Source organism: Typopeltis vanoorti, chromosome 10 (assembly GCF_054136105.1).
Source record: "Typopeltis vanoorti isolate ZY-2024b chromosome 10, IOZ_Tvanoo_1.0, whole genome shotgun sequence".
Taxonomy (NCBI): domain Eukaryota; kingdom Metazoa; phylum Arthropoda; class Arachnida; order Uropygi; family Thelyphonidae; genus Typopeltis; species Typopeltis vanoorti.
Genome location: NC_143558.1, coordinates 85842602 through 85856858, shown reverse-complemented (window position 1 = coordinate 85856858; position 14257 = coordinate 85842602). Strand labels below are relative to the sequence as shown.

Here is a 14257-nt window from a genome sequence, read left to right as displayed (position 1 = left end):
GAAGTTTTAGGACTTGATTGGTTGCATGTACAGTAATGGAGTGATCTATTTGCGAACATGCTAAGTAATACCAACTAACGTCTACATCCCCAGAGAGTGAGATTAGTTTGCGTTCAGTAGTATGCAAGTTATGATGTGTAGTGTAAAGTGCTTTTTCTTTTTTGCATCAAGGTTATGAAAAGTGAACAGAGAATCAAGATTTAATTTTGTTTTAAAGTGGGTCTTTCTTCTACAGAAACTTTAAAAATAGTACAAAAAACAAGTATGGAAATGAGAGCTCTGAACCAATCTAATGTCTTCAGGTGGTATTCATGATTTCGTGACGGATAGAAGATGATGAGCGAAGTGGCCATCTCACATCAACTTGAACTCAGGAAAACACTGCCACTTTCACTGAGTTGGTGAACTCAGTGAAAGTGCCAAATCACATCACAGATGATAGTGGAAGCTTCAAACGTCCCTAAGAGTGTTATTTTTCTTTGCATTCTGATTGAAGAAAAGGAAGTTGTGTGCACGTTCCATATGCCTTGACAGTTGAGCAAAAGGAAGATTGAGTCTCATCCTGTCAGGACATTATTGTGATGGCCGATGATGCAGACAAAAATTTCTTTGACAAAATCATTAAGGAAGATGAGAGTTGGAAAACAAAGTGACAAAGTTCTAAGTTCTGAATAAGTTGGTGAGCCATCTCCCAGACCAAAGAAATTGAGATTCCAAATGTCATGCAACACAATGATGTTGATCTTGATGCACAAAGAATTCATATTGGAGGGGCAAACAGCAAATGTGGAATTTTATAAAGAAATTATGGATCATTTCCCAAAATGCATCCAACACATTTGTCCTGCCACATTTCTTTTCTGTTACATGATAATGCATGTGCTGTGCTCACAAAGCTGCATGACTTTTTGACCCCCCCCCCCTCTTTATCAGCCCTTTACTCAGCATATTTATCTGCTCCAGGCTATTTTCTGTTCACCAAGTTGAAAAGGAAGCTGAAAGAACACCAACTGGCAGATGTCTAACCATCCAAAAAGCTGTAACTGATGAATTAAAAACAACTGAACAAGCAGAATTTTCAGCAGCACTCTGTGCTAAAGCCTGTATAGACACCAATGGATTGTATTTCAAATAACAATTATATTTTATCTTATTCTCATGTTTTTGGTTTTTTTTATAATTTTTGTCCTAAAAGTTATGGACCACAGTGTACACACACACACACACACACACACACACACACACACACACACACACACACACACACACACACACACACACACAAATAATTTTTTAAAAGCAATTTTAATTGGTTGTATAATTTAAACATTACTGGTTAGTGCTTAACTGAAGTTTCACTTCATTCAAGCATCAGAAATAACTACAGTCTAGCACAGCTCCAAAAATTAACTGGTTTACCTTTTAAGTATGCCCACAAAACTATTCATGTTGCACATTATTAACAAATTTGGATAACCCAAAAAGAAATCCAGAATTTGCTACTTTTTATAACATTTACAATTTTTTAAAAGTTGTTTTAATTTTTTTGTGATGTACTAAGATCTTATAATTCCTAAAAATATATTTTTGATTTCTAGTTTAATATGTCATTACTTCAATCTTCAAACAAGAAAAATGGTTATTGATCCCTTTTCTTCAAACATGAAGGTTGTGTTATGTCGTTGCTTTCTCTATATTTTACTGATTTATATCTTCCTATTCTATCATTCAATCGCTAATTTACTTCTTCAGATATTGGGCCTAATATACTTACACCTAGGATTGTTTCCACTTCGTGTACTGGCAAATTTATATTATGCTGTGCCAGCCAGTATCCTATAGCAGAGAAGATCCTTGCTCAGGGAGACAATACTAGCCTCTGAGGCATTCTTGCACAATCGTGACCTAAATCTATAATTATATACACATTCTAATTCCTTCCTGCCAAAATAGGTTCTATTTTTATAAGTGGTAAATCGGAATCGGAATCAGGTTTAGACTCAGATTTAGGTAAATAAAACATGTTTATTGGAATATCAAAGCAAAATACACTAAAGAAATTCGTACATTCAATTTTAGTTTCAATGCTAAATAAGGAAGCTCGAGTTAAGAGATTAACATACTCTAAATTAAATCAAAGGTTATAAAGCATGCAAAATACAGTAACTGACAATTGGGATAGATGACGATTGGGATTCATTGATATGGTATTAAGCTAACATTCCTTCCCGCAAGCAATTCATAAGATAGTATAACAAACACTCTAATGTTATTCAGTTACTATAAATCTACAATCCTAATCTCGTTATGTTAAATCAATCACATACAACACAAAAGATCTCTCCCAAACAATTCTTCTTGTTCCAAAAGAAAAAGGTTTAACTATCTAATTAGGGTCTGTCCACAAAGATCTTTAGAATAATGTTCATAATTTTCATTCACAATTAATTTTCTCTCTTCTAAGGAGTTCTAAACACAAAATAGAGTATTTCTACTTTACCGAACTTTTCCCGACGTCTTTCAGCACCACGTGTACATCTGGCTACCTTTTGTTTATTGGCAGTCCTTATGCCAGCATAGGGGCTACGCTATCATCATAATTACTGCCGATCACGGACTCGATTTTTGCGTCTTGGGAAACATCTCTATTCCTCTCGATGGAACTTCTCTGCAAGGGCTCGATTCTGCTAGGGCTAGAAATCTCACCTTCAGCTCTGCGTGGAATCCTACAGCATTCTCAGGAAAACTCGCTGTCCGACATCATAGCACTGACGCTTCATTCCCCCTCACTTGAACCACTGGCTAACTTCTGAACCAGGAAAACGAAAAGACAAGAGGGTGCCGATATGGCACTCATCCCCTTATATTCTTCGTTTGAGTGCCCCCTTTTTCGGAGTCCTCTTTTGCACATGACCTATATCTTTTCTCCCCTTGGGTTCATCCCTTGCTCTCTCCCCTTTGCTGTTATGCTCTTGTATTCACGGAATTCGCGTCGACGTACCTTCTGCGTAAGCTATTGCCGCGGGCATTACGCTGGACATGTGTAGTTTTATACCTTCTATGAATTGTTACTCAATATCTATCTGGTAACTCACAGTCATTCTATACAGCTTAAGTGAGGCTTAAAATAAGTTAAATTATTTCTCTTTTAAGACATTCTCTAATTTGATCTTAATATGATTACAATAGATTAAATACATGGTACATAAAATTAATGCAATTTTATACATATGTGAAGAAGTTTCACTTTAATTTCAGCTGATGTGCAGGTATTTCTCTTTGTCTGTGTAGTTTAGTATGTTAGATTCTGAATGAATGATTTCTTTGCAAGATTCCTTCATTCAGGATCTAACAGCTGGAATGTGGGATACTGTATGGGGGAGCAGCATGGTTTGGTGAAGGGTAGGTCATGTAACTTGCTCACATTTTATAATACAGTGACAGCTCAGTTGGATAAAGGTAATGGGTTTACAGTGATACTGCTGGACTTTGCAAAGGCCTCTGACAGGATACCACATGGAATTCTAATCAATAAACTGCAGCACATGGGGTAGGAGGGTGGTTGATGGAGAGATATCAGAAAATAGTTTATTCAGGAGTAGATTCAAAAAGAAGGCCTGTGACTAGTGGCACACCGCAGGGTTCTGTTCTTGAACCGCTACTGTTTAATTTGTTCATTAACGATATAGGAAGGATCTGACAGGAACTGTTCAGGAACTATTTGCTGATGATGCAAAGTTGGGTAGAGCAATAGCTACTACAGATGTCAAAATTTTGCAGGTTGATTTGGATAGATTGGCAGACTGGGCAGAGAATGGATGTCAGTTTAATGTGACAAAGTGTAAGGTTATGCATTTTGGGGTGAAAAGATTCCCAGCTGTATAATACCACATTGGGGAAAACTGTACTCCAGGAAATTGATGAAGCCAATAGCGAGTTAAAGTTTAGGGAGCACATAACAAAAGTGGCTAAAGCAGTTCATCAGTCACTTGGTTACTGAAGAATATTTTGACAAGCAGGTTATTGTTCCTCTTTATCGAGCCTTGATAAGACTCCATCTTGACTACTGTGCACAGATCTGAGCACCAGGGTTTCTTGGTGATGAGGAGGAGGCAGAAAGGATCCAGAGGCGAGTGACCAAGATGGTAGCAGGTCTATGGAATGAACCTTATGAAAACAGGTTGAAGATTTGTAGGTCCACATATCAACAGAAACTGGTTGATAGGTGGAAAAGGGATTATATGATTGAGACATACAAATTACTGAGGGGTTTTTTATGACAATAATTCAGAGGAAATTTTTCTCCAACCACCACATCTGTTCAGAGGAACAGATGTGGTGGTTGGAGAACTAGAAGCTATCCATGGAAACTGAGTAAGAGTGTAGTTAGCAAGGGTGTTAGAACTAGGTTTTTTGCTTGGAGAGTAGCGAATGAGTGAAATAGGTTGCCAGAGTCTGTTGTGGTTGTCATGACTGTGAATGAATTCAAAGCAAAGTGTGATAGATACTGCACAAATGTTGGATAGTTCTTGACATGATGTTTAGGACCTCCCTCAATGAGTCTAAGGACTCATTAGAGTTGCCTGTAATAATAATAATATTATTATTCATATTCATCCATCTGGAATAAACACTTATCTTGCCCATTAAGGTAATTAAAATTATCAAGAAAAATAAAAAAAAATCTTACCTTTGTTTCTTTTTTGCTTTCTCCTGGTACAAGTCGACACAACTGATCAATTGTTTCATTTATGTTCTGGTGGCGAATCCTGTAATAATAATAATAAAAAGTTTATTATTATTTATTTTTTTTTTGTAGAAAGATAAAAAGTAAAAGGCATGTACTCATGTATTCATAGTGACAGTAAGTTCCATATATAGATATTTCACACGTCAACTAAACCACAAAAGACATATACCTTGATCTGTACACTAATGGCATATAGAAAATGTGATGTATAGAAGGTCATTATCTTAATGAATATTATACTTTGTTTGACAAAAGTAAAGTAAACTGTAATTATCTAGGGACAAATTACCCAAGTCTGTGTGTTTCATGTCTGTGCAACAGGATTTCAGAATTTAATTCATTCTGAAAACTGTTTAAATCTATAGTGTCATGGAATTTATTGCTTTCAAACTTGTTGGCGGGCTTAGCTATCGGACGTTATTCATAACTTATTTTAATGGTATTACAATATCATTAAAATAGGACGTCAACTGCTACTACTATGTTCCTGGGCATCTACAGATGCCGTATGGTCACTCTGATGCTCGGTGATGTGCCACACCAGGCCTCGCCAGTCCTGTTGTTTGCTTTCCTGACGGCCTCACCTCTCTGAAGTTCGGTCACTCCACACATGCCATCCATCCATCCATCTCATTGATGGTCTACCCCTGCCTCTTTTTCCAGGAACTTTACCTTCTATTACTGTTCTGAGAAGTCCACGTTCCATTCTCTCTGTGTGTCCAAAATATTTTAACTTTCTTCTGTCAATATCCTTAAGGAGCCTTAAAGTTCTACTGATCTTTTTCTAACACCCATTCATTTGTACGCCTTTCAGTATATGATATCCTCAACAGCCTTCTGTAACACTACATCTCAGAAGCAGATATCCCTTTCTTATCTGACTTCTTCAGGTTCCAAGTCGCTGTTGGAAAAACAACTGCATCCAAAATCCTCAACTTTGTTCCCATGGAGATAAATCCATCCTTCCAGATTTTAGACAGGTCTCTGACTGTTGTTTTAGCCATTCCTAACCTTTTTCTGACGTCTTCTGAACAGCAATTCTTCACATTAATAATGGATCCCAGGTGCTCAAACTTGCTGACTTCCTCAATTCTTTCTCCATTAAGGTACACTTGTTTCTCAAGAGCTTCTCTATTTGTATTTCCTTTGAGAACCATAATCTTTGTCTTGCTAGGATTGAGTTGAAGTCCTCTGTTATTACTGATCTTGTTAACTCTGTCAAGAATTAGTCCTAGTTCTTCCATGTCATTACAAAGGAGTACTGTATCATCAGCATACCTCAGATTACTGATCAGTCTACCTCCTATCATAATTCCTGTCCTGAACTCATCCAATGCTTCACGCATGATATCCTCTGCATATACACTAAACATGTGAGGAGAAAGTAAACATCCTAGCATAACTCCTTTTCCAACTTGAAGCAAGTCAGTCAATCCAACACCTGTTCTAACCGTGGCTTCTTGCTCCTTATACAAGTTGGCTATCAACCTGACAGTGTGTTGAGGAAAACCCATTCTTTTCATTACTTCCCACAGTTTCACATGTTCAACACAGTCAAAAGCTTTATAGTAGTCTAAGAAATACATTACCAGAGGGAGTCTGAATTCTTTATATTTTTCTATGATCTGTCTAAGGCAAAGGATCTGATCTCTGGTGTCCTTACCTTTCCTAAAACCTGCTTGTTCCTCGGGCATCTCTGCCTCAACTTTGCCCTCAATCCTACTTAGCATGATCTTCAATAAAATTTTGCTTGCATGAGATATCAAACTAATAGAAGTCAACTGAATAAATTTATATAGAATAACAGAGAAATTAGTCAAAACACTACACTTGCTGTACAGAAAACAGTGTTCAAATAATTTTAACTTATGGATCTAAGAGCTGAGTTAAAAATAAAGCACTAGATCCAAGACCGGAAATCATGGATATGAGAGTTCTGAGAAAGATTAGAAAGTGAATAGATGGCATGAATAGCAATATCATATTTAAAATAAGGATATTAGGAAAGAACTTGATGTTCATTCAGAACTGTGTCAGCTAATCTCAAGTGGAACCATAATTTCCTTACAAGTCAGTAAGGAAATTATTGGTAGCTTAAACAGAATAGGAGAGGAAAGGTCATCAAAAGTGTTTTGTGCCAGAATGGCAGGGAAAAGACCCAGAGGAAGACCAAGGTCTAGATAGACTGATACAATGAGATGAGCCTTGGAAGACAGAAATACAAGACCTGATAATAGTAGAGTCTTAACAGATAACAGATAAATTGGAGGAAAATTGTTAATAGGAAGTTAGTAATGATCTAACTTTTTGTGTAGTACTATTGTAATATCCTATACACTCCTTGATAGTGCATATCAGGAATTTGATCATGATGTTTATTAAAAAGGATACATTCTTTTATAATTTAGTACTTTGTTTGATGTTGTAACACTTTTAAAGTAAGTTATGGACATCTTTCAATGTCTGCTTTTAATAGTCCAAACATACATTAAATGTGATAGCCTGGTTGACTGAGTGGTTAGGACTTGTTCCCTAAACAACAGGTTGTAGTTTGAATTCTGCCATTGCAGATACTTTTGAATGCCTTTAGGTGTGAGATGAATTTCATTTCCCAGTGTGAGACCACCACTCTGCTTATGGGAGGTCTGAGTGGCTTGAAAAAGTTCATCTTTAGAAATCATGTTGGAGGTTTAATGGATTGTATAAGCCTCTACACACACACACACACACACATCTCTAGAGAAGTTTCTGGATTATTTAAAAATAATAATAATTATCATTATTATTATCACACCTCCATGGAGTCAAAGACTCCTCGTGGGAAGTCCCTCTGTCACATACATACACAGCTCATCATGCCCTAAATACATTCACATTCTCTGCAGTTCCCACACTCTCAGGCAATGTTCCAATCATTCGTTACTCTTCATGCAAAAACCTGCTTCTCACTCCCTTGCTCATACATTCCTTATACAACTTCCAGGAATGACCTCTTATTATCCTACCATTCTATGAAAGCCTATTCTTCATTAATCTGATAAAAATTCCTTACCATATCTCTATCATATCTTTCTCTCCTCCTATACCACCAGACTGCAATTTGCATTTTATCAATCTTTCTTCATATTCAACATTCCAGAGACCACCTCAGTCAGTTGCCTCTAGACCGTTTCAAATATCTCTTCATCCTTTTGAAAACCATGTGACCAACTCTGTGTGCAGAAGTCCATATGTGGCCTAATCAAGACCTCATAGAGTGGAGAAGAAAGTCAATGATACAAGAAATGATTTGTCAGGAAACATTCAGTTGTTTACTGATACTGATGATACTAAACTAGGAGGAGCAATGGTAAATGAAGGTGATATAGAGATCCTGCAGGAAGACAAATAGACTAGAAGTATGGGCCAAGGTAAATAAATGGCTACCAGTTTATGTAGCAAAGTGTCATCTCTTCACTTTGGGAAGAGATGAAAAGCCATGTACTATACTGATGAAACAAAACTGCAGGAAATTAATGAGGCCTGGGACCTGGGGGGTGATTTTGGACAGTGAGTTGAAGTTTAGAGGGCAGGAATATTGCAAAGGTAATCAAAACAGATTATGTGGTTGTTGAAGAACACAGCAACAAGTAGAGAGAGAGAGAGAGAGAATTGTCCCTCTATATAAGGCTTTAATAAGGCCACATCTGGAGTACTGTACCACTGAATATCTTAATTCCAAGGGGATGAAGAAGTTGTAGGGAGGATTCAGAAGCGAGTGACAAAGATTGTGGAATTTGTGGAGAAAAGGTCTGTGGAATGCTCCCAGTGAGAATATAATGACAGTCTGTGGGTTTCAAATACTGGCTAATAGGTGAAAAAGAGGAGACATGATAGAAGCATGTAAGTTATTAAAGGGGGTTTCATAGGACAGTTGTTGTGTAGATAAAGCAACATGGCTCGTATTCAGGAAATCTGTTGGTCTTGGTTTAAGAGTCTGTTACACATACAGTTCCTTACTGAACAGTTCCATGTTAACAGCATTTTCTCCAGATAATTTACTGTTTTTCAAGTTATTTAATATATCGTTCAATTCCTGTATAGAAACGTGGTCTATCAGATTATATTTGAATAGTGGTAAGAGGGTGCTACCCAAAATTTTGAGGAATTTGAACAGAGTGCTGTAGTATGACTTTCCCTGCTACAAGGGGGGTGAGCAGTACCCTCTGTAAATTAGTATGCCAACAGCTGACAAGCTGAGAGGCTACATTCTTGAGTTACGTGTTTTAATGGTTTGGCGATTTTTTTTCTCCAACTGAAATGGCAAATTTTAAGGAGCAAATAATCTGCATTAAACTTTGCTTCAACCACAAAAAAAAAAAAATGCAGAAACGCAATGAATATTTAAGGAAGTGTTTGATGATAATGCTATGAGCTGAATCAAAACTTTTTCTGATACAAACGCTTCAAGGATGGGCAAATGTCTGTTGATTAGCAACACTAGAAAACATTACAAAATATGTCTGAGGCTATGTTTGCAGATTGTAGGCAAACTATCCATGATGTTTGTGAGTTGATAAAGTTGTTGTATGGGACCGTTCAATGGATTTTGTTGAAATGTTTTGAACATGAGATGCATTGCTATAAAATTTATGCTGAGATAACTGAGCAACAATCAGAAAGAACATCGCATTGCTGTTTGCATGGAGTTCACAGACTTTTCCCTGTTCCCCAGTACTGTCGACTGGGTGTAGAATAGAGCAGCCTGCCTCATGGCGCAACTTAATAAAGGCACTCATTCAGCCATATTGTAGTAGGCACCGTCAGTTCGCTAACAGGAATTGTTAGCGTAGCAAGTGTGGAAAGAAGTTTTTTAATCAGATTAAGCTTGGAAAAGCTTAATCTGATTAAAAATTATTTGAGAACAGCAATGACCCAAGAAAGATTGGTGGTCTAGCAACTATATGTAATCGTTATGTAATTAATGTTTCTCTTGTGATAAAAACAAAATATCAATTGGAGATTTTCTTATATTTTTGTCTTACAATCCATCACAGGGGCAATATTTAACTGTTTGCTTCAGGGTGCGATCTAATCTGGCGATGGCCCTGCTGTTCCCCAAGATGAAATTCTGGCTGAGGAGCATCCATTTTGACACCTATTGAGGAGATCCAGGCAGAACTGCAGGAGGTGCTCAACAATCACACTTCAGGACTTCCAAGAATTCATGGAATCATAGAAAAACTGCTCAGATTGCCCAAGAGGACTATTTTGAATTAGATGGTAAAAACTAAGAATTAGGGTAAGTAATTTTTTTTCATAGTCAAAATCCCCGAACTTTTGGATATCACCTCATATTTGTAACTCTTTCATAGTAAGTAACCATAAATCCTGAAAATACTATGGTCATGTAGTTTTATCAGTCACACTGATTCTTACATTTCTCTTGGTTCAAACTGTTCAAGTTTCATGACTTACTGGACTGAATCTCTCTAAATTAAATATGAAGTTATTCCAGCTTTCTCTGTCTTTCTATTATATTCAATTTTATCTTCAACTGATTTGGTTGATAGATACTTGAAAGCATTTCTTTTATCATTTATAATCCCAGAAATATCCTCCTGGGAAGACAAAACAAAAAGACAGCATACAAATGGTGACATCCCTTCATTTTAACTAAGCTTTCAAATGCTGTTGTTTTAATATTTCACAAATTATTATTATTATTATTATTATTATTATTATTTAGACCTTCAAGGAGTCAAAAGACTCATCGCAGGAGATCCTTTCTAGGAAACACAAGTCTATCAAGACTCATCGTTTACCCATTCTTCTTCAGATGATTCAATGATTTGTATACTTTCTATTAACTTATTAACTCTGTTGAAAATGTCACTTTATAATCTTTCGGCTCCAGCTAAAAGGCTGCAGGTTCAAATCCCGCAATGGGCATGGATGTTTGTGATTGTCTGTGAAAATATTAGTCATGATGGCGGGCGGTAGATGGTTGGTGTAATTGAGGTTCGTTAGTTTGGTGGATTGATTGGCAGAGATAGAGTTGTAGAGTAGAAACGAGGAAACTTTGGAAACAAGTCTTTGGACTCCCTGGAGTGTCGCGTAATAATAATAATACTGAGATCATTTAAGAAACTGACTGAAATAATCCACTTCTTTAATTTTTGCTTTCATTATTCTTAACAATTAAAAAATACAATATTTAACAATAATGAATTGGTAATGAATAATGAAAGAATAAAGAAATAATGTTAAGAATTAAACTGAATTGGTAAGAGTGACAGGAAGTAGTTTCTAAAATATTTTGCTAATTCATTATTTACTATTACAGGAAGTCCTTCATTTGCTCAATAATTTTTTTAGAAATGTTTCCAACATTAAGATTAGTCGATTGATAGAGCCTCTGCTACTAATGGCTCATGCAAAAAGTTAAGCAAGTTTGAGCGCAGTTAGTAGTTGGAAGGAGTTCAATCGTTCGATGCTATTGGCACACTCTCCCTCGACGAGTCTTTGGACTCCCTGGAGGTGTCACATAATAATAATAATAATGTCGAATATGATATATTCGACTTACAATCATTTTAAACTATATATTTTTGACATCAGAGCTAAAAGGTTCTACTCTTAAGAAAAGAAAACTTAGAGAAAATTAAATTTTATTCAGTATCCTATTGAGTGAGCCTCCATAGCTCAGTCAGTATAGACGAAGCCCTTTGGTTGGAAAGAAGTGGGTTCAATTCCCGTCAATGATGTGAGGAACTTTTATCTGGTTTCTTTCCACTAAAGATGAGCTAGCTGGTCTCATATGGAAGTAGAGGGTTTTTCTCAGAAACTTAAATTATTTGTCCCTCAAAAAAGATAAACCAGCCAGCAGAATATACGCAATTTACAGACATGAATACTTAGAGGCATAGGGTAAACGTTTTATCCTCATATTATGGTTAGGAAATACAAAGATACCTGGAAGGCCATGGGTGCTTAAGTGCCTCTTAAAGCCACTGATAGATGGATCCTATTGAGTACCTAAATACAAAAACATTAAAGAAGATCATAACTGGTGTAAATAACAAGAAATTTAATAAGAAGAAGCAAATATCTAAGGATGATAGGGTTGCTTTATATGGTAACTCAATCATTAAAAGTGTGATAAAAGATGAAGGGCACAAGACATTTTACAGGTGGTACAATGGGCACAAACGACTTAAATAGTGAAACAAAGAATGTGGAAAGGGATTTGAAGAAGTTGTTGCAGGAAGTGAAGAATAATAGTGTCATTGGAAGAGTGATTAGTTTGTTGCTCAGATATGAAATAGTGAAATGAGAAGGGGAGCAATGATACTGAAAGACAAAATGACTGAATTGTGCCAGATGGAATATGTTCAATTTGTGAACGTGTGGAATGAATTTGAAGGGAAGTAAGAATGGTTCAAAGCTGATGGAATGCATTTGAATGGGTTTGATGTTGGTCATTTGGAGTGATTGTTGTTTAATAAGAGTGAACAGGGTCCATACAAAATTAGTACCACTAGGAGTCAGAGATTGAGAAGTAGGTTGTGGAAGGACGAGAAGAGATGGATACTAAAGGTGAGGAATTGATTATAACAGAGCAAGGTGATGCAGTGCAAAATGGTGGGGGATCATAAGAGTATAAATGAAAATCAGAGTCAGGATCAGGGAAACGGGGATGATCAGAACAAAGAGAGAAGTGCACTATAACAGAGAAAGTAAAGAGCGATTGTGTTCATGGGATGGCCTCAAAGAGTAGAGAACTGTTATACTTGTATACTAATGTATGGAGTATCAGAAATAAAGGGCCTGAGTTTATAGCACTGACCGAATCAACATGCCCAAAGATAATTGGCATAAGTGAAACTTGGATGATATACTGTCAGGACTTGAAATGTAGGATATAGGAATGTGGATTGGAAAGAAGAGATAGTGTATAGTAACAAAGAAAGTGAATTTGTTGAGTTTCTGCAGGATAACTAGCTAAAGCAGCATGTGATGGAAGCAACACAAGGTTTATCGGTGTTAGATTTGGTGATATCCTCACAGGATGTGGTTGTGAATGAGATACCAACACTGCCATCTGTTGGTCAAAGTGATCATGAGAAGGCCCAGCTGGTGGCATGTGCGAAGTGTGCAATATACACAGGCACAGCAGAAGAAAAGGCACCCAAAAGATGTCAAAAAATATGAGATAAGAGTTTAAATGAACAACGAATGGTACATATAATTATGAATGTACATCGTCTTCTGTTCGGGCCCTTTCAGATCTTCCCGGAAATGAACAAATAAATTCTGAAATTCTATCCTGGGCCCGATTATATCACTGTAATTTTTAATTAAAATTTACGAAAATATACCTAAAATAGTTCTTTATTTTTTGATGTATCATAAATCAACTTATATTAATTGTTGAGTTCCGTGTAAAAAAAAATTTGTATAAGCAGGACTAATCTGTACGTAACATTATACTGTAAAGCAGTTTTCATTTGTTTTTCATTTCCTGTTCGTTTTATTCACACTTTATTCAAAAAAAAAACTTTTTTTGGAAAGGCGGCAAACATTAATCGCACACACGAGAAAAATACTAGGCGCTGGTGCTGATCATGAGGTATTGGTTTGAAGGTAGTCGAACAGGAAAAAGTTGTTATCAAGAAGGTCTATATGTGGAACTATAAGGTGGGTGATTATTAGAAGCTCCGTAATCAACTAGCATCAATACATTGGGTTGGTGAAAGTGTAGAAAAGATGTTGACAGTGCATGGGAAATGATAAGGCAGTATCTAACACAAGCAATGCAAAACTGCATACCAAAAGTAAAGCGAATAAACATAGTAGGAGTGAGATAGATGAACGGTGAAATCAAGCAAGCAGTGTTACAAAAGAATTTGTTATGGAGGAAGTACAAGACAGGCTGCAGTGAACAGATGCATGAAGAATATAGAGTGCAAGCCAGAAAAGTGACAAAGCTGATTTAAAAAATAAAAAAAAAAAGTAGAATATGAGAGGAGATTGGCCAGTCAGGTCAAAGCTAATCCAAGGGAATTTTTCTGCCATGTAGAAAGCAAGAGGAAAAATAATTATGGCAGGTTGATGTTGGTAGATAGTTATGGTAGCAGAGTAACCATACCAAATGATATAGTGGAATTATTTAACAAACACTTCATCAGTGTATATCATAGTGGTATGAATGATGCTGTGCAACATATAGAAGGGAGGCAAGAATTAGGAGAATTAAAAGTGAAAGAATTGGAGGTGTATGAAGTGTTGCTCAGGCTAGATGTTAATAAGGATGTGAATATGGATGATATATCAACACATGTTTTTAAAGAATGTGCAAAAGAGTTAGCCATGCCCTTGTTCTGGTTATTTAATGAGACTATTGCAGTGGGTAAGTTTCCTAAGAAGTGGAAAGAAGGCAAAATAATACCTCTCCACAAGCATGGTTCAAGAAAAGAAGTTTCAAATTATTGACCGGTCTATACATCTGCAGTTGTGAAAGTGTTG

The 14257-nt window shown here is 36.5% G+C and overlaps 1 protein-coding gene across 4 annotated transcripts in view; it reads right to left on the bottom strand.

The window, feature by feature from the left end:
- Nucleotides 1-14257, bottom strand: part of LOC150102560 (uncharacterized) — a 144501-nt gene that overhangs the window by 72745 nt on the left and 57499 nt on the right. For all 4 annotated transcript variants that reach the window (XM_090399237.1, XM_090399234.1, XM_090399236.1 and 1 more), the window contains one exon: nucleotides 4691-4769. In XM_090399237.1, the coding sequence (XP_090255363.1) occupies nucleotides 4691-4769 (79 nt within the window). The remainder of the gene's footprint in view (nucleotides 1-4690; nucleotides 4770-14257) is intronic.